Below are 20,514 nucleotides of genomic sequence, written 5' to 3'. Positions count from 1 at the left end.
TGGTACCCCCACCCTCTCACCTTGTTGTTATCAAGCCTGATTGCAATATCCATAACACAACTGGAACAGCATACACATTTTCTTTTTCAGTTTAGGGTTTGACAAGAGCATATGGATGGCCAGTAATGGGTAGATTTACAACTGGTTGAAAAATGTCTGGACTGTCAAGATAGTTTGACCAGGGAGCTGCTGTTAGAGTAGCAGCTCCTTGTTTTGACAAAGTTTTCATAACTACAGGGTAATAATTTCTCAAGGGTGATGACACCATTTAACAGCATTTTGCTTCCCTATGCAGACCTTCCAAACATTTGATTACCTTAAAATGGCTGGTTGGTATTAATCTGCATATAGAGTAAACAGAACCAGTAAAGTAAACAAAAAAATACTTTAGCAGTGTGCATACCACTTTATTCAATTTCATATGATGATAACAGCTGAAGGCAAAATTTATACAAATTTTCTTGTAGCAGCATGATTGGTAGAGCAAAAAGATTCAAAAGTATAAAACTAAATCACTCATTAATGCCCAATGACTCATAAGAAACTTCCTCATCCCCCTCCCTCACCCCTTCCTTCCCATTCACACACACCCAAATGCAGCCTTAACTTTAAAAAAAAAGATTGAAATAAAACTGGATTACAAATTTAATACCCTGAGAGCAAAGGAAGGATGGTCATACATCAGGAACCTTTCAAAATTGGTAAGTGGGCACCTTTGGGCTATTGTTTCATTTTAGCTTTTTGAAACCAGCAAGTTCTTATAATATTCTATCGCACACTTTGTTAATTTGCCTGTTTTACCATCAATCGAAAAAGTCAAGGAAAAAAAAATATTTAGAAACTTAATTTATGCTTCTGTGAATGCCATACACGTTGTTCATATCAATGAACTTAAACAATCAACAATGGGAATCCACATATCACCTTTGAACTTCCAAGATGTAACTCTTTAAGGTATCATTTTTACAAGGTTTCATACTTTGACCTCTGCTGACCTATCAATTTCAATAGGGTTCTTGTGCTCACCGAGCAAGATTGACGAAACAAGTATGACGTTCAATCAACTTTTTGACTTACATATTTACAAAGTTTTTAGACTTTTGACCTTCACAGAAAACTGAATAGGGTTCTTGTACTCAATAAGACAGATCTACATACCAAGCAGGAAGTTAATCTAACATGAGCTATTTGTGTTATCATATTTAATAGCAGGTGTCACATACACACACACACACACGCACTGCTTTCACCATCTCATAAATTCCTTTCGCTTTCGGCAGGGAATAAAAATAATCAATGGGTATTAAAGGCATCTCTTTACTTATGTTTATCCATGTGCACAGTTCAAGTGGAACTTAATAATAATTATTGCAATAGGTAGAAAGACAATGTTTAAATTGACTTGAAACAACTTGGACTTAATATCTTTAATTTTCCTCTTATATTTTCTATGCCCATTGATTTTGTTGAACTTAACTTAATTTGTTTTAAATAATAATTGCACATCTGTGTTTACTTCAACATGAGCTTTCCCACCTCCCACACTTCAGTCCCACTTTCTTGGTTGGTACATGGTCTCTTTTAAGTTTGCATAATTTTACTGATTCTGCTAAAATTAGCAGGAGTCGCAACTAGTTCTTTTGGTTCACCACAACCTATGAAACCTACCAGCAATATATTGCTGATCGTTTTGCTATATTTTTGTCATTTTGCAAATATATACAGTCTAACTACAAAATCCTATTATTGCAATTTGAAAACTATGTTTCTTTTCATTTGTATGAATTATTTATTCATTCATAAAAATTAATAATTCAAACTTTTTCAAAGCAATTAATTACTAATTCGTTCAAGTGAATTACAAATGATTTTTGTATGTCAATAATCAATACTGATTTTACCAATCTCCATAATCATCAAAATTTGGACCAATTGATGCAACATATTCAATTTGGGAATCAACATACCTCATGAAACTGGTTGCACGATAATGTTTGTTTTGCATTTGACTGAATTTGAGTTTGGGGTACGACATAATGAGCCAACTAATAATGAGCCAACTATACCCTCCCATTTTTGTTTCCTTTTGCAGTTGACTGGCGTTGTTGATCCACTCAGCTGTCAATATTTAGAACTTGGGTTTCAACGTACATAATGAGCCTACGGGTACATCCTGTTCCCCCCCCTTCACCCCCCCCCTTTTTTATGCAGTTGACTGACTCTGATAAGTTAAAAATGTCCTTGTATGAAATCTACTGTTACCTCATGGTTCTGCTATTATCTTTTTGCAGTGGACAGAGTTAGTCCATCTTCAAACATATTAACATTTGCAATGTTTTTCGTCATTTGCGGTTCAGCAGAACTCATGACGCTCTTGGCAATTTGCTTGTAATTATTACCAAATTTGCCAGATTCAAAGCTCACTTCCTTGCTGTATTCTGTGCTACCATTGCAATCTGTGTCTGTTCTATCTGCTTCTGGTCTGGGTTTTGTCTGGTTCTTTGGGAAATGGTAGCCTTCAATCGCCTCCCCATTCAATGAACGCTTCACGTTTGTAGTAAATTCTTCCATCGTCATATCGGGAGAAAAAATGGGACAGAGGGCGTCTTCCAAGTTTGGATTGTAAAGTAGGAACAAGAGACCCTGTACGACATCTTGCAGACTGAAATGGCTTTGCCATTCTTCGAAGAGATTAAGGCAAAGATCTCCGTCATCTTCGATTGTATCTATGTTGGGGTGATAAATCTGTGTCAGGCAGCGAACATCAGGTGCTTGGTCTGGTCTGAGCAGGTCAGGCTTAATCTGTAAAGATTCAATATCAACTACAAAAGTCAATCCATATGTATTGAAATGTCAAAGTTAAACAATGAATTTTGACTCAGTAGGTACATTGCATCATGCAGACTAAGCCAAGGTATTGTCACTCATACTTGGATGTCCCCAACCTTAGTAATACGCACAGATGTCCAAGGTTCGGGGGCGGGGTCAGGGTGGAAAATTCTAATTTACACCCAACTGGTTTAGCTAGGGGAATGAAACATTATTGGAATGGTATCCTGGGGTCTGGAGCAGTCTAGTTTTTCCATGACTGAATGTGAAAAATATCCTGACTGAACATGCAGTTACCTGACGACACAGATGGGAGCATGCCCCTCCCCTGGAACCCCTTTGTGCAGGCCACTGCTTGATCTAAATGCTTTAAAAAGAGATCTATTTGGTTACAAGCATTTGATTATTTGTAATTATAGAGTTAATTACTGTATATAAACAGTTGAGCAGTTTCAGTTTGTGAAAGGGAATTTTCCTGAAGCACTGGCTATACATGTGATTGGCTCTGCCTTGTCATGGGTCAGGGGCTGAACGTATCGGCATATATTGCAGTATGGAAACCATATATACTCTCCTGAGGAGTTGGCTATCGGGTAATGACAATATTTTTGGCTGTTAAATAGTATTATGACCATATTGTCATTGTGAGAAAGAACAAGTGCACATATAATGATGACGGAACGCATATATACAGTGCATGTTCATTAGTTTTGTTGCCAATCAATTTGAAGTAACACAAATGCAATTAACATAAATTGTAACTTGTAGAAATGAGAATAACTCACCGAAAAGATAAATTCTCCATCCTTGTACAGTCCACCTGTAGGCCCTATGAGGACTTTGATGAGACTCATATCATCGGTGTAATAGCATACGGATGCTTGTCCATCAGAAAAACTGCTGATATTTTTTACCAAATTCTGAAAGTCTTTCGCAACGCTTAGGACTCCCATGCTTTGCCTTTATGTGGATTCTGTAATAAGGGTTGGTATATCTGCTTGCACTCAATATGCAGTCACACCAGAAAGCTCGGACATGCAGTAGGCATAAATAACTGCACTCTTTCACACTAGGTTATGCTCCTATAACTAAGTATAAGCCTTCGGCTTCAGCCTAGTTAGGAATCATATGGTTAGCTGAATCTAATCTGACGGAAAAGGTCAGCATCAATGTATGAACGTCTGGTGAGATCTTCATTCCTCTCCCTAATCTGCCGACTAACGTTTATCCTACATCAAGTTACTGAAACGGTACGTTACCGCATGGTTTAGAATTACGTTTCACCTAACGTAAATTAAGCTACCACATGTTCATCACGTTGGAGGACTAGCTTCGCGTCCGAAGAGTGACAAGATCACCATGTTTGATGACAAGTTACAATTGAAAACAAATGTTTAACCCATACCTCAATTCGTTGTTTCTCTTCTGTCTAAATTCTGATGATAAATAAAAGTAGATATTGTTGCTACCACCTTTTTATATTCTTTCATCATCTGGTAATTGCGACATACGGTTGAAACTCGATTGCATCACTCCAAACTGTAAAACGTAAACATGCAATGGTTCTAATAATAGTCAAGTGCTTTATCGCAACCCTTCTCATTACGGCATATACGTAAATCACATTAAATTCGACGACTTTCCCATCGGCGTATACGTCGAAATATACATAAGTTATATAACTTCGATGGCCTCCCAGAACCACCCTCCCCCTCGGACATTCATCTAAGTGTCCACGACTCTCGTCTCTATCCTTTTCTGTTTTCTATGGTTTACAATTCTACTATGTATCGTAGGAACTACCCTTCAGTTTCATTGCTGCGCTGAACGAATTGTAGCTTCGTGAACGAATTATCTAGAAATCGTGTCCAGCTCAGTTCATCGAAAATCGCTAGTTCAAAGAGGCAGGAAGGGTAAAATAAACATTTTTCTGATATGTACAGAGCATAGAAATTTGGGGAAGGGAAGGGGGCTCTGGGTACCGTGTAGAAGATCCTCGTGTTGGATAATGACATTTTGCTGTACGCAAGGGCGTAGGAACCGGGGGGCTGGGGGGGGGGGGGCGCCAGCCCCCCAGTGAAAAATATGGGGGGGCGGAAGTATCGTTCCGCCCCCCCGCTCCGCAAGTCAGGAAACCCCTTTTTCATTTCCAAATGAGAAAAAAATCTCATTTGAAGCACCAAATTGCATCTAAGGCCAGGTGAAAATGCAAAATTCTTTACAAAATGGAGTGGGTGTTGAAGTGTGCTATATTGCACCAAATTGCATCTGAGTCCACCTGGAAATGCAAAAAAAATCCAAAGGGGAGGGGGACACCCCCTCCCCTTGGACCCCTCCCCCAGGCCGGCCATCAGTCTTCAGCCCCCCCCCCCCACTCAAAAGTACCTTCCTACGCCACTGGCTGTACGTACTACTTAAGTTCGTATCAGTATATTGGCGTTTGAAAAGCTAAATTGATAGAATTTGGCTTTTGTGATTTGTTTGAAGAAAAAAAAGGTTTTACTGAAAATTAAGATTGTTTCTGACTATTTTATGTACTTGTATGTAAGTTCCGGCAACATGCAATTTTCTGTCCATATTTGTAAATCTCCCAGCATTTTTGCGAAGAAGTGACAGTATGAAACGTCCTTAATTTTCAACTTAGTAGCTACTTTTTTAATCAGATTTACAATGTTCTCCCAACCCTGGTATATGTACACAGGACTTCCCCAAGCTGGTTGTGTGCATACACCCTCGACTTTGGTCCAATTTCTATGCGATCTTTCTGTACAAATCTTCGACTGCCAGACAAGAAATTCACATTTGTCATGCTACTATCTCTGTTTTTACCTCCATGCTTGTACATACAGTACGTGCAGCTCTATGCGCGATCAAATTTACGTCAGCATGAAACACTTAGACGTTACCGATATCCAGAATTCATTGTAACATAGTGTTTCCTGAAGGCAGTCTACCTTTTCTTTGCTGCGATAGCAAAGAGCAACTTTGGAAATCAAATAATGCGCAGCTTGCCATTCGCATAGAAAGCCGGTATTCACACTGAAAAAATATATCGTGCGACTCAAGGCTTCATTTAAGAAAGAAGGTAACATTTCAATCATCTCTTTTTATGTTGAATATTTGTTCTTCCACCTACTGTATTTGCTACCGTAGGCCTAGTTCCACGAAATGTTGCCTACCAATGTACCCTAGGCCTACTCTAACACGTAAGCAATAGGCTAGTGTCATTGTCAACAGCATCTATAGAAAGAAACTTTCAACTCCTTTGGGTGTCAGGTCAAAACGTATCGTGCTACTTAATAAAAGCGTTATGTTAGTTATTTTGATTTGAATTTTCTGTTCATTTGCCTCGGTTTCAATTTTCCATGTTAAAGTAGTATCATACCAAAGTAATTGTAGCCCAGCCTAACACTGTCAACAGTAACAATTAACCTCCTGTTACAGTTCTTCCTGCTTGTTTTACAGATGGATTGGACGAACTGGCCTATTCAAGGGTCTCCTCCTGGGTCACCAGAATCAATACTTCGCCCTAAAACCCCAGATTTTGATGATTTTCCTGTGGAGGGAAAACCGAAATTAGACAATGTTCATTCTCAAGCTTTTGAGGAAATTGAACCTGATCAAGAAATCAATGAAAGGGGACATAAGTCATTGGAAACCAGAAAAAGTGTATCTCCCTTCTCTTTTACTGCAACTGACTTTGATTCCTCAAGCCAGAAATCCGACACTGTGCCAAAAACAGATTATGGACTGTCAAACTCTCCCATGTCACAAGAAAGTGCAATCACAGAACCTACTTTAAGTCAGCCATCCCAAGAGCAGGACAAGAATGAGACATCTCTTGTGGAAGAAGAGACATCTTCACAGACTCTCATCTCGGACAATCAGGTAGAAAAGAGCAAAGAGGAATTAGACGAGGAACAAAGAATGAAGATGTCACTGTTGGTGGCAGCATTTTCAGAGGATCAACTGGATCGATACGAAATGTACCGGAGGTCTTCTTTTCCCAAGGCAGTGATTAAGAGGTACATGCAATCTGTTACAGGGGGATCTATTTCACAGAATGTGGTGATTGCTATGTCTGGTGTTGCAAAGGTTTATGTGGGAGAAATTGTGGAGAAGGGTTTGGACGTGATGCATCAGTGGGGAGACACAGGTCCTCTCAGACCCAAGCATATACGTGAGGCAGCTAGGAGACTCAAACAGGAAAATAAGGTGGCTCTCACAAGAGTTAAGAAAACCATGTTTAGATAAAATGCGGACAAGAATGATTAAGACCTACAGGTATCTTATGAATATATAAGGTGAAACAGCATTGCTCAACCATTCGAGAATATGGTAGAACATTATATCCATGAGGTGCGCGAAAAGGAAGGTCTTTTTTTGCATGAAACACTGGTATGAAGAATTAAATGTACCTGACTTGCTGGTGCTTCCAGTGTTAGCCTTGGTAAATTTGTAACCTTCAGTTTTCTTATCTCACCCTATTGATACTGAATATAGTTAAATAGCTGTTTGTCATAACTGGGCTGGTGGCATTAGCAAATTTTGGGGAACTTATTTTATCTGTTATGGTGTGTAGCAAAATTGTATGAAAAGTGGGCCAGTTGCTATCACAAATGCAAAGATGAATAGCACCTGTTTTATACAGAACAATGCTATATTAGATATTTTGTGAGAAATGAAATTCACCAAGCCTAAAAAATTCACAAAATATTGACAATGTGTACTACTTGCCTGGGAGGAAGGGCTGGATACAACCCGTTTCTTGTGGGAAAAGTATTTTTCATCACTGAGAATCTAGTATAGCTTTGTACTGTGTCTGACACATTTTGGTTTGAGATGTAGTCATAAACATTTTCAAGAATGCAGAATTTGGAATAAGCATTACCCCTGTTGCTTCTCTGCTCAACAATAGTTAGTGTGGAGTTCACTCTGAGAATTTGAAATGTTTCTGGAATTCATTTTCATGCAAGTTGCTGACACAGATTCGATTGTATGCTATTGGTGCAGATTGATCGTAAGTGAGTGACATTTGTATTAAGGAAAATGCAGTTGCTTTGGAAGTTGTCCTTAGAATCAGTTTGATGTATATGTTTGGTACAACAACGTTGTATCGTGAAGCTGCATTCTTTGTAGAATTGTTTATTCTGGTGGTTCCGTGATAGTTTATTGTATTGCTTTAAAAGAAAGATAATGTAACAGTATGTGGCTCTATCTAACCATGGGTGGATCAAATGCGACCTAGAGCCAGGTTTTTGTTGGTGGAGTAGTTTTCAGAACCCTATAAATGTGGCTTGCAGAACCTTATGAGGAGATAAACTTGGAGTATTTATAGGGAATCTTTGGGACTGGAGTTTGTACAAAGGGCTTGGGCCTTCTTGTGATAAGATATTTCTACACATGTATGATACACATGTGGTACTTTATTTGATCATGTAATGTAATATCATGTTTCCTCAAGAGAATTTATATCCTTCCGTATTCCGGCCTGTGCATTGGGTACAGTATAAAAGGAAGAGGGGCTGATGGAAGTTAAGAAGATTAAGTTTGTAAAACATTGTGACATGGAGAAAACTGTATAAATTAGTCCTATTGCACAATTTGCACACAAATAGTTGCTGTGATTAGGGGGGGGGGAGGGGTGGGGGCTGATACAACTAGGTGAATTGATCTATTCTCTAACTTGTTACACATTCCTAAAGGGCATTGTAACATACACATAAATATATGAAAGTGTGACTACTGCATGTAGTTTGAGACAAGTGTTGTAAAGTACTATGCATGTTTTTTAAATAGATTTCACTTTGCTATCTCACTTTCCATAATCACTCAAACTCCTCTCTTACTTACTGACACAATAACCAATGACTGAGCAGGATCCCTGACTGTCAGTTTCCTCTGAGATATTTAGTGGTGCTGAGAGCCAGGGCAGACCATAGACAGTAATGTCACCCTAGTCCCCATTTTAAGTCTTCATGTTTGCCTCCAGTATATTATAAATATGAGAATACATTATTCTTTGTACCAGACTCCTCCCACCCCGAATTGAACTCTTGTCAGGCTTGGACTCTTGCAAGGGATGAAATGTTTGCTTGCACTCTGTGTCAGTTTCTGTGGATAACATTAATTTGGACTTCTTAGTCTTTATTCATGATAAACACTGGAAAAATGACCCAACAAAGAAACTGTTGAACTTACCACAGCAAATATATTTCATAAATAATGGAAGTAAATTCTGAAAATATTCCTTTTGTTTTTCAAACATTCACCCCTAGATTAAACACTTAGATACTTTATAAGATGGGCAAATGTCTTAAAACTATAATTTTGAAGGTTTCACTCTCATAGTAAACTCTCTACAATGATACTTTGTAAGACTTCTAAACACGAAGGCAAAGAGAAACAAAACAGAAGAAAGGAAAAAAAACCATAAGAAATGAATGTAATTCTAATGTTGAAAAACAATAAATTTCAGGGATAAATGACAAATTTTTTCAAATGTTCTGGTACTCCATGATAAAATCTTTGATACTATGTTTTTTTTTTACAATAAATATCTACACGTTTTTTAATTTTTTCCTGAACATCTTGAACTAAAATTATATAGATATAGATATATTTACTTTTGCCTGATTTTTTTCCCCTCTGAAACTGGCAGTTGAACGAGAATGTATCATGTATGTTAATGAGGCAGTTACTCAGTACACACAGTTATGTTCTGAACGATGTGAGGCAATACGTTAATTCGCAGCTCTCAAAAAATTGGACTTCTATGTGACCACTCTCTGATAGAACTGACATGTTACACGACCAGGAATATGAATAAATGACATCTCATAAAGTGGTCTTAGCTTTTACAAGCATCTCCGCCAGTACAACAGGGGATACTCCCTTGCTTTAAAACATTCTTTTATGGAGATAATATCTTAAAAATGCCAAATATTTCTTGCTTCATTCAATGTCGAAGTTCCATTGCCTTACTATGCCTTTTGCCATAACACCAGCAGAGTTCAAGTTGATTTGTGCATTTGTGTAATTTTTTTTTCCAATACATATATATATATTTATATAGGAATATTTCATTCTGGCATAGGATTCTTTCAGTTGAATCTGATGGTATTTGATGACTTTTCAAAAATCTCTTTTGGGATTAAAGAAACAAACTAGAAGCAGCATTTTCTGATGATGATGCCCTGACCAAAACACCCTGTCTGTCTTTGACGACATATTTGTTAGAATTTTTGATGGCACCGTCTTTCTCAGAGTATCAAGTTTAAGGTGCCAAAAAAAAAAGGTGGAGCCACGATTAGTTTCTTCTTCGGCCGACCATTCGTTTCCATCCTGTAAAACATCTACCTATTGCAAATTCCAAGGTTTGTTCCTCAAGTCGTTTTTTTGCCCTTCTTAGCTTAACTTTAAGTTCTCATGGTACATTTGAGAAAACTTTTTCTTCACAACTAACTCCAGAGTTTGCTTGTACTGAGAGCTGAGAGGACAACTACTAATATCTTTGGCTCTTTTACTAGTGAGCAAACTCTGGCTACCCAATCCCAGTCCACATCCAGTATACCAACAAGCAAAATAGTTTCAATCCAAACTGAATCCATTAAGCTCATGACTTTAAACATCTTTTCATTAAAAAGCCACAACAAATTACAACTGCAATAATTAGCAATCTTCTTACCACCAACATGAGTAAAGCATGCAACATAAATTCTTTACTTTTTTTTCTTTTTTTAAGGAACATAAAATACTGAGGGAGGTCAGACATTCATATCTAACATTGAACGTTTCTAAAACACATGCTTTTGAAAACATTTTCACTGGCCAATCAATGTATGTGTGTTGCAACCTGTAAGCGACGGATATCCCAAACCTATCAGCCTTTTCGAAAGATCAAACATAGTTTAATTTGTTAAGGTACTCATAAACCACAAAAAGGGTGTTTGTTCTTGGAAATGTAAACTCACTCTTAAATATAGTTGTGTGACAAATGCCCACATTTTACTTTCACGTAAGGCCAAATAGGGAAACGAAAAGAAAAGCAATATAAGATTAAATAATTGGGAACTTTCCTAAAGTAACTTTGTGACCTTCTAATTACCATTAATACAAATAAACTGGGCTTTAAAAGACACTTACGGCCAACTTTATGAAGTTTCAAAGTAACTTAACCTAACATTTGCTAAACTGACTGTGATTAAATATGTAAAGGAGAAGACAACTTAATAAAGGGACAATATTAATTGTTGCCATCTGTAATGGGAGTCCCAAATCACCCCACTGTCACATGCCACTGTCACATGTTACCTACCCCTCTTCATTCCTCTCCCACTCCTCTTACATCCTCCCCCAATCCTTTTCCATCCTTCCCCACCCCTCTTCCATCCTCTCCCATCACCCTTCCATCCTCTCTCACCCTGCTTCCATCCTCCCCAACTACTCTTCCATCCTCACCCACCAAAATGACTTTGAATTAATAGACAGTATGGCTCCATCTTCAAACATATGGTGACATTCAATGAACTATTTAACTTGACTGTACATGTTACCGTAATGCTACAATGGTATTGCACTGGCTTAAAGGGGCTCTGTTGAACCTATTGCAATTGCACTCCAGTGCTGGAGGTGCAAAAGTGGCCAGTGGGTTTGTGTTAAGGTTGTTCTAATCTCCATCATATCTTGAAACAGATATAACTCTAGTAACATTCAAACCATGTTTTCATCCATTACACATAGGGAGAGACAACATTCAATATTTATTTCACACTCGGTTTAATAGTATACCATTTGCTGGTACTTCTTGGGGCTACCACGGGCGCTAAAAGTGTACATCGCCACCTGAAATTACGAGCCATTCAGGTTTGATCTCCTTTTTTGATGCTGTGACTACTTAACACTCTAGAAGAGAACTGCCTCCATGACCGAAGATGATTATTTTCATAATTAATATAGATGAAGCCAAATTAATTCTAAATCAACCAAAAAGCTATTGTAATATGGACTCACAATCACAGTGTGCTCTACCATCAAAATGGTTAATTTAGTATATTACTACAATAGGTCCATGGAATATGTTTTTAATCAAACGGTTAATGACAATACAATTCAGTCGGACAACTTTTGACCGACTGCCTTCGTTTTCTTTTCTTTTTTCTTTTAAATTAATTCAACAAAACATATTCATCTATGCTTAGAACGACTGTTAGCTGCACATGCTGATTAATAATTGTGCAATATTAACTGAATAAACGAAACAAAAATATAATCAAAACTGTACATAATACTGAGATTTCAAACAAAACACAGCAATAATTAAAAATGTTCCAATGATTGATAACTTGCAATGAGGAGGTAGCAGAAACACAGATTAAACAGTTCACCCATAATTAATTTTGTTTATATATTTATACTTTCACTGTCAAACACTTTAACAGTAGACTACCACTTCACCTTGTAACATTTTCAATACTACTTTCCCAAACAGTTTGTCTGAAATGTATGATGTACTGCTTGAAGAGTAGTGAACCCATGTCACTATAAACTGAAAGATTTTACATTGTCTTATGCCCCCAACCCCCCCCCCCCCCCTCCAACACCCATATTTGGGCTTACTAAGGAAGGCAAGAAAGAAAGAAACTCCCTCACCCTTCTAATGTTAACATGTCAAAAAAACTTCTAAATAACCTCAACAAAGAATTGCTTTGGTCAAAAATGAATTAATTGATCCCCACAACTCCCTCCTACCCCCTATTTCCAGCCAAACAAAAACCTCAAATTATCATTGCACCTTCCCAAAACTTTTCAAAGGCCGTAACAACGAAAGAGGAAATATGTTTTATAACAACAAACAGTGTTAAACGAAAGTTTCACCCCCAAAATTCAATGTGAATGAGAAATGAGGGATTTTATATTTGTTTTTTTGAGCGTGAGAGGATATTAGAGGAAAGAAAAATGAGAAGAATACAGTTATGTTAGAGAATAAATAATCTGAAGGAACAAACACAACCAAATACCTGATAAAAATGAAACTATGAAGGAATGTTTAAAATGATATTGCGCTAACATTTATAATGGTTGTTGTTGTTTTGTTCATTCTTCAAGAAAAACAGAATAAATTTTTGGTTATTTGTTTTCAAATAAAACTGTAAAGTGTGCTTCAATAGACGATACTTAAAATGTGTTATTCATCGATTAAATGTAAACATAAATTCTTTACGATAGTACCAATCTACACTGACAAATAACCAATATAAGCAGGGAAGGTAAAAATGCCAAAGAATCTTTCACAAAAAAAAATAGATTATGGTAACAACATGCGAAATAAGTAACTGACTATGACATTTTTTAATTAGTTCGATAAATGGACATTTTCTCCCACAGTTAACCAATTAACTTGCAATTAAAGACTAAATGCATCGGCCACAAATTTATTCACAACACACATCACCAAAGAAAGTTTCCGAAATATTTTGTTAAAATTTGTTTATATGGGTTCCTCAGAATGACATTGCCCGGGAAAATTCAATAAGAGAATATGTTATTACATAAGTTTCATCGCTTGAAACGGAAAAGGGGTGTGTACCATCATTACTCATCTTGAGATATCATTGGCCGATACAGTAGAAGGGAAGAAACAATTTACATAATACTTCTTTGACAAGTTAAGAGAATGTTTTGCAGTCGTTTTTTTCTCGACGTATTAAATCAGTAGATTTTGGTTTCATCTACTTCATGAAAATCCTTGGAAACAAAAATAGACATTCTCAGAAGACAAACAAATAAAGAAAAAAGGAAAATTGGAAAACATGAAACACACAAAAATGCTGTGAAGATTGAAGTTAAAATTAAATATTGTACAAGACAAATTAATTCAAGAGAATCTAGTACTTCATTAAAACTTACAAAGTTTCTTCTTTAATTTTTTTAAATATATTAATTATTACACTCTCCTATTTCAACTTATATATTTTTTACACAATAATGATATTATGGTATTATTATGATAATCATTATTATTTTTTGGCTTATTTTTTCATGATTTAAATAAAATTTCATCATCGTGTACCTATTTCATCTACATCAGTAAACTTTACACTTTCAACAAGCATTCTGGCAAATATTTTATTTGCCCATTTAGAAAGCTAGTAATTTTCCTTTTCAAATTAGACTGTAACTAAATATCCCTTCCAGTTACCAGCCAACATGTCAAACTTAGTTTCCTATTCTCAAATCAGCCAATCACATGGCTACATATTGCTGTCTGCATAAGCCCTGAGAAACAGGTGACATTGCGAAAATAGGTTTTTATTTGTCTTCATCTAGTGACAAAGAGATATCTCAACTTCTGAATATTTAAATATTATATGCGACTACATAGTTACCCCCAAATATTATCTATTGTTTGTATATATTGTTGTCAAATAAAAAGAAATAAAAGCAAACGAATGAATGATATGTAAACAGGGATTTTGAATTACCTTACCTGCCATAATCCAGTAATAACCTGATTTTGAACTATTGAATATTCATAAAACTAATGAACTGAACTGCCAATATGACAATAAGACTGAAATTTATGACACTGAAACTGGTTTCTGTGTGCATTAATCTAATAACTATCATCTCAAACCATTGAATATTCACTTAATTTCTTGAATATTAATTTCTTATCTTGACTAATTGTTCAAGATTCAATCGAACTATCGATTACTCACTTCTGATCTTGGCTCTCTTCTGCAGAAAGAAGACATGACTTATTTTAGACTATTCATGCAAACTACTGAATATTCATTTCTAATCTTTACTATTCATATGGCTTTCATTCAAACTATTGAATATTCATTCCTAACCTTTGACTACCTTTCAAAACTATTGAATATATATATTTCTATCTTGAATATTAATTTTCCAATCTACACATCACCTAATATAAGCAGTGAGTATCACTCAAGATGTATCCAAACCTGATCTACAACTTCTGGAGCCGGGCAAGTCAAGCTTCTATACCTCCATGTATATATCCATGACACTTTCTGTTAGTAAGATATTCATTATCAAATTACAGCATGCTAGAATATTTGATTCATAACCTCATTTTAAAGCAGGGGTCGAAGGTCATGCATGGTACAGACTTGCACATAATGATCACAGAATACAACATGATGACATTCTGTATTGGGAGGGCAGAAAGTAACTTTGGTTGGAAGAAAAATCTACAAAAAGTCAAGTCATTGCATGCTCAACGCATTATTCATAACTTGTTCCCCCCACCCCACCCCCGAAGTGGATTTATTTCATAGACCCCCTTCCCGTCCCCCCACCCCTACTCAAAAGAATATGATGCTGATAGCGATGCTATATTGTAATATTACCAACATTGTTTAAGCAACTTCAACTTTTACAAATGATGCACAAAACTTGTGATGAGAACTCTGGATCAAACCCTGAGCCCTGGTTTAAAATAGTTTGTCATGACAAGTAGAAAGTCTGTAGCAACCTAGTTTAGATACGATTGCACTCTTCAAATGTTTCATAGATAAACCAGATGTCTTTTAATTTTTTTTTTTCTGAGAATGCAGAATTTATCACAAATGGAAAAGGAAGGACACTGTGAGTCAAAATAATTTCTGAAAGTGTTACAAAGGTCAAAGGTCCTCTTTTTTTACTGACCACAAAGGTAAAATCTTGTACACCTACTATTACACCAATCTTCAAAATGTCTCAAATCACTCGGTAAAATAACATTATTTGATCAGTTGCAATAAATGTTTTCGTAAATTTTCAAATCGATGAAAAAAAATTCTTTAAATAGTCGACCTATAACTACGTAATTTATGTTAATTATTTTTGGACTCCCAAGCTACAAAAGTACACCTTTTCACTTTTAGTAACAAAATCAGATGTTTGGTAAAGGAAAGTAGTACTTAATGATTGTCTTTATCTATCTACATTTAATCCGTTACTTTCTTCTTCTTCTCTTTTATTCGATGCAACTGATTAGATTTCAATTGTATGCTAATTAACTGCATGCATATTCATAGTTGGTGGCAAAGCCTTAATTGTAAACAGCTGCATATTAAATTTTACACAAAAATAAGGATTTATCTTTACATAACAAATAGAAACAATAATTAATAGTTCATAATATATTATTAATAATAATAATAATGATAATAATAAGAATAATAATAGTAATGATAATATTCCTAATTATAATAATAATAATGATGATCTGACTACAGCCAAAATATAGGAATGATACTTTCTAACAAGTCTGCCAAACTATAGGAAGTCTCCAATATCTTACAAATTGTTTGGAAATACTTTTTTCAATTTTTCCTTGGATACATTTGAAACTTAGTTGAAAAGTTTGGAATGGTCTATGGGTATTGCATGGCATCGTATCCTCCTTCTTCTTTATTGCACCTATCCAAAATGAGATGGAGTCTTTGACCCCAGGGAGAAGGTGCATCACCAACTGTTCACTTTCCAGGAAAGTACCAAAGCGTACCGACAAAGGGGTATTATAGTCGAATGTATCTTGACCATTTCATGCGGTAGTCTGCGGTTAAATTTGTATATCTTAGTAACATCTGCTTGGATTCGATCCTCATGAGAATCTGCCGTAGTTCGTTATTTATTCTTTACGATCCACTGAAAATTGACCAGGTGTCAGTTAGTGCAGGCAGGGGTGCGGGAAGGGTGTAAACAAATTGAAACCAAAACCATTTGGTCCTCCTCGATGCACCTCCTTCGAGGGGTCATGGGGTCCATCTTTGATAGGTGCGCAAGTCCCCTCTCGTTTTAGGTTGGTGTCTCTGGAAGTGACTTTTCGTGTAGACACAACGCCTGGTGGATAAACTCGTACTGTTCATTCGTCTGAACAAGCCCTCCTCTGAGAGAAAGAAAACACAGCCAATAAGATTTACCAGATCGTTTAAGTTTGCCAAATATTTTCAAACTTGAAACTATATTATGTCAACATCTACTTTTGCAAAATATGTATAAAACATCCTGAATTCCTACAAATTCTGGATCATGTTCATAATTCTATATGATGATGTAGACCTTATCAAACCTCTATAGATTGCCCACAGATATAGTACTTGAGAGTCAGTTTGGGCACCTGGGACAATTTTGGCCACCAGGGCCTGACTCCTCTATAAAGTTTCCATGTGTCTTTAAAGTATATTATGAAAACAAGAAGTTCCACACACTCAAAAGGTGAATATTTTTCTCAGGGAATGAAAACTAGCAGCCAGCAAGAACTCCTTTAATACAAGGATTGCCAAACAAAATTAAGTTTGAGATAAACTAACTTCTCTCTTTATGGAATGCAAGTAAATATGTTTTGGGAGTAAGCTATAAGAAAAGGGTTGACAATACAGATTTGCATTAATTCCCGGGTAGCTAGTAATGGTTATGATATTGTCTGCTTACCTGTCCTGTCTTTACTGGCATACAATACCTAGTATGTCGGTACTATGAGTATACACTGTGTCTCCCGTGTAGCTAATAATGATTATGATATTGTCCGCTTACCTGTCCTGTCTTCACTGGCACACAATGCCTAGTATGTCAATACTATGAGTGCACACTGGGTATCCCGGGTAGCTAGTAATGGTTATGATATTGTCTGCTTACCTGTCCTGTCTTAACTGGCATACAATGCCTAGGATGTCGGTCATGTGTTCTTCATCCAACTGTCTCATCCCAATACTGATAGCTATGTAGCATCCAGTCCTCCCAAGGCCAGCACTAGCAAACAAGAACAAAATCATATCCATAAAAATTGAAAAAAGTAAGTTATCAAGTATACACATAAAAACCAGACAAAACCAGGAGAATAAAAATGAGATTTCAGTCCGTGCAAACTAGCAATTTTTTTAAGACCAAAATGTAACAAAATAATATGACCAGATAAATGGACACCAATATATATATATCCATATGTATATATAAATAATTGAAATTGAATATATATATATAGATATATATATATATATAGATATAGATATATATAGAAAATAAGATATATAGATATATGGATAAAGAAATCTCTTACCCTTCATTTAGGCTACAACCAATTTGCAAAATGGTCTGATATGACCTGTTTTACTACACAACATTCACAGAGATGGGATTTTTCAGAGCGTAAAATTTCCCACAGGAATTGATAACGAAAGTGATAAAATTATTTTGGTTTGATTTATGGCAATCTTACCCAAAAGGAGGGAAATTTGCATTAAAGCAACAAATTATAATTCATATAATCACAAACATTGAAACAGGTTGATACAATAGCGGAAAAAAAAAATCTTTTCCTCTTCAAAGAACTCTCCACACTTACTGAATATGTTCTGTAAATAATCTTGAAATAACTGCTTTCATTCATTCAAGTCCCACTAGGAGTTCATTCATGCAAAATTAGCTGAAAGTTAGCTCTTTATTTTTTTTCCCTTCAAAGATCTCCAATAATTAGCAAGTAATTAACTAAATCCAGAAACGTTTGTTACCGTTGCGATAATCGGATGGAAGTCCAACGTGACAAAAAATATGATATGATATAATGTTCGGTTTAATATAGCTGTGTGATAAATAATGGGATTTGGCATGACAGGCAAACATCTATGTGCTTGAAAGTTTAATTCACAATATGCTGTCTAAGTTTAAATCACAATGTGCTTGAAAGTTTAATTCACAATGTGCTTGAAAGTTTAATTGACAATGTGCTTGAAAGTTTAATTCACAATGTGCTTGAAAGCTTAATTGACAATGTGCTTGAAAGTTTAATTCACAATGTGCCTGAAAGTTTAATTCACAATGCGCTTGAAAGTTTCAATTCACAATGTGCTTGAAAGTTTAAGTCGCAATGTGCTTGAAAGTTTAAGTCACAATGTGCTTGAAAGTTGAATTCACAATGTGCTTGAAAGTTTAAGTCGCAATGTGCTTGAAAGTTTAATTCACAATTGTGCTTGGAAGTTTAATTCACAATTGTGCTTGAAAGTTTAATTCACCATGTGCTTGAAAGTTTAATTCACAATGTGCTTGAAAGTTTCATTCACAATTGTGCTTGAAAGTTTCATTCACAATGTGCTTGAAAGTTTTATTCACAATGTGCTTGAAAGTTTAAGTCACAATGTGCTTGAAAGTTTTAATTCACAATGTGCTTGAAAGTTGAATTCACAATGTGCTTGAAAGATTAATTCACAATGTGCTTGAAAGTTGAATTCACAAATGTGCTTGAAAGTTTTAATTCACAATGTGCTTGAAAGTTGAATTCACAATGTGCTTGAAAGTTGAATTCACAATGTGCTTGAAAGTTGAATTCACAATGTGCTTGAAAGTTTAATTCACAATGTGCTTGAAAGTAACTTCAAGCTTAAAACAGAGCCTATGCATACCTGCAGTGTACAATGACCGGTCCGTCTGTTATGGAGGTATCCTTTCGGCTGATCTCTATATCTTTTATCATGTTCAGGAGGGTATTAGGGTTCTCTGGTGGTTTATTGTCCGGCCAGGACGTATACCAGTAGTGCAATACTTGACGGCATTCTTCTAAGTACTGTACAGAGAGAGAGAGACAGCCGAAACAGAAAGAAAAGAACAAATTTAATAATTAACAGCCATTAAATTTATGAGAAGTATGTTGTAAAATTGGGGAAGGACGGACGGACGGATACACACATGAGACAGAGGTCAATTCATCATGTAGGGTACAAACAATCTGTCTTCTCTCCAGGGAGAACTTAGAACTTTGCTTATCACTATGTTAAATATAGGATCACAAAACAATTCACTGTACGACCGTCGCAATTTCTTTTATGCTATGCAGTTTCACCCCACATTACACTGCCGGTCTGTTGAGATTCCAGCTTTGCTGCGGGGGATAATGCATCGGCTGCAGCTTTTCTTGTTTCCTTGTAGAGTAGTCTGGGTTTTAGAATCACTCACCTTGACTGCGAATATCCTGAGGACATAGTCATCTTGCTTTATTATGTCTTCCACTGTGACCTCAATCTCCCCATAAAATCCTTGGCGTTGTGGCCAGTACATCTCACATTTACTCTGTCAATTAAAAAAAAAAAATATTTCGGCACATTTTAGACACTGTAGGTCAAAAGTGGGATGCTGAAGGGGCTACAGTATCCTGCAGCCAGGCTGTTTAGGATGCAAATCTTTTGATTGTGCTATGCAGTTTCACACAACATTACACTGTCAGTCTGTTGAGATTCAGCATTGCTGCGGGCGATATTGCAGGGGCTGCAGCTTTTCTGATGATACTATCTAAATGAATTATTTTATCATTCCCAGACTTTGAGGATTGTTCAGTTGAATGGCAGAGTGTTTCAGTGAACTTATAAGCGCTGGTAAGATGCTTGTTGAAGTTTTGGTCTTGTGTGACCATTATCTGATTTTGTAGCATATTTCGTGGGTAAAAGGTGACGAAATTTAAATCACCATACCATCCCTGAAACTTGTAACAGACAGAGACGATAGAAAACAGTTATTTATTATTAATAGCCACCAACAGTTGAATTTCTCACACATATATCTACGGAGCAACAAAGGGAAAAAAAAATGTTGAACTACTTATTTTGACTGTCCATTATTTACGACAAAATAGAAGTAGCAGGAAAAAGGGAAAGGAAAACACCTAAAACGCTAATTTTTTAGCCC

The 20,514-nt window shown here is 36.2% G+C and overlaps 3 protein-coding genes across 3 annotated transcripts in view; 1 reads left to right on the top strand and 2 right to left on the bottom strand.

Moving 5' to 3' along the window:
- Positions 1–392: 392 nt before the first annotated feature.
- LOC139969737 (nedd8-conjugating enzyme UbcE2M-like) lies at positions 393–4,374 on the bottom strand. The gene is made up of 2 exons (XM_071974947.1): positions 3,615–4,374; positions 393–2,802 (listed from the first exon to the last, which is right to left on the bottom strand). Exons 1-2 carry the CDS (start codon positions 3,780–3,782, stop codon positions 2,278–2,280), a joined length of 693 nt encoding a protein of 230 aa, XP_071831048.1. The 5' UTR covers positions 3,783–4,374; the 3' UTR covers positions 393–2,277.
- A 1,353-nt stretch (positions 4,375–5,727) lies between these two features.
- On the top strand, positions 5,728–13,525 carry LOC139969735 (uncharacterized). Its single transcript, XM_071974945.1, has 2 exons — positions 5,728–5,914; positions 6,295–13,525. The coding sequence occupies exon 2, from the start codon at positions 6,295–6,297 to the stop codon at positions 7,081–7,083; it is 789 nt and encodes a 262-aa protein (XP_071831046.1). The 5' UTR covers positions 5,728–5,914; the 3' UTR covers positions 7,084–13,525.
- LOC139969734 (tyrosine-protein phosphatase non-receptor type 5-like) overlaps positions 9,021–20,514 on the bottom strand; it is a 61,740-nt gene continuing 50,246 nt past the window's right edge. Inside the window, exons 9-12 of the mRNA XM_071974944.1 lie at positions 19,789–19,902; positions 19,239–19,399; positions 17,479–17,592; positions 9,021–16,729 (exon numbers count right to left, since the gene is read on the bottom strand). Coding sequence (XP_071831045.1) covers positions 16,639–16,729; positions 17,479–17,592; positions 19,239–19,399; positions 19,789–19,902 — 480 coding nt within the window. The 3' untranslated portion in view covers positions 9,021–16,638. The remainder of the gene's footprint in view (positions 16,730–17,478; positions 17,593–19,238; positions 19,400–19,788; positions 19,903–20,514) is intronic.

Source organism: Apostichopus japonicus, chromosome 7 (genome assembly GCF_037975245.1).
Source record: "Apostichopus japonicus isolate 1M-3 chromosome 7, ASM3797524v1, whole genome shotgun sequence".
Lineage (NCBI taxonomy): Eukaryota > Metazoa > Echinodermata > Holothuroidea > Aspidochirotida > Stichopodidae > Apostichopus > Apostichopus japonicus.
The sequence above is the reverse complement of the archived record's forward strand: the minus strand, read 5'-3'. Positions and strand labels throughout refer to the sequence as shown.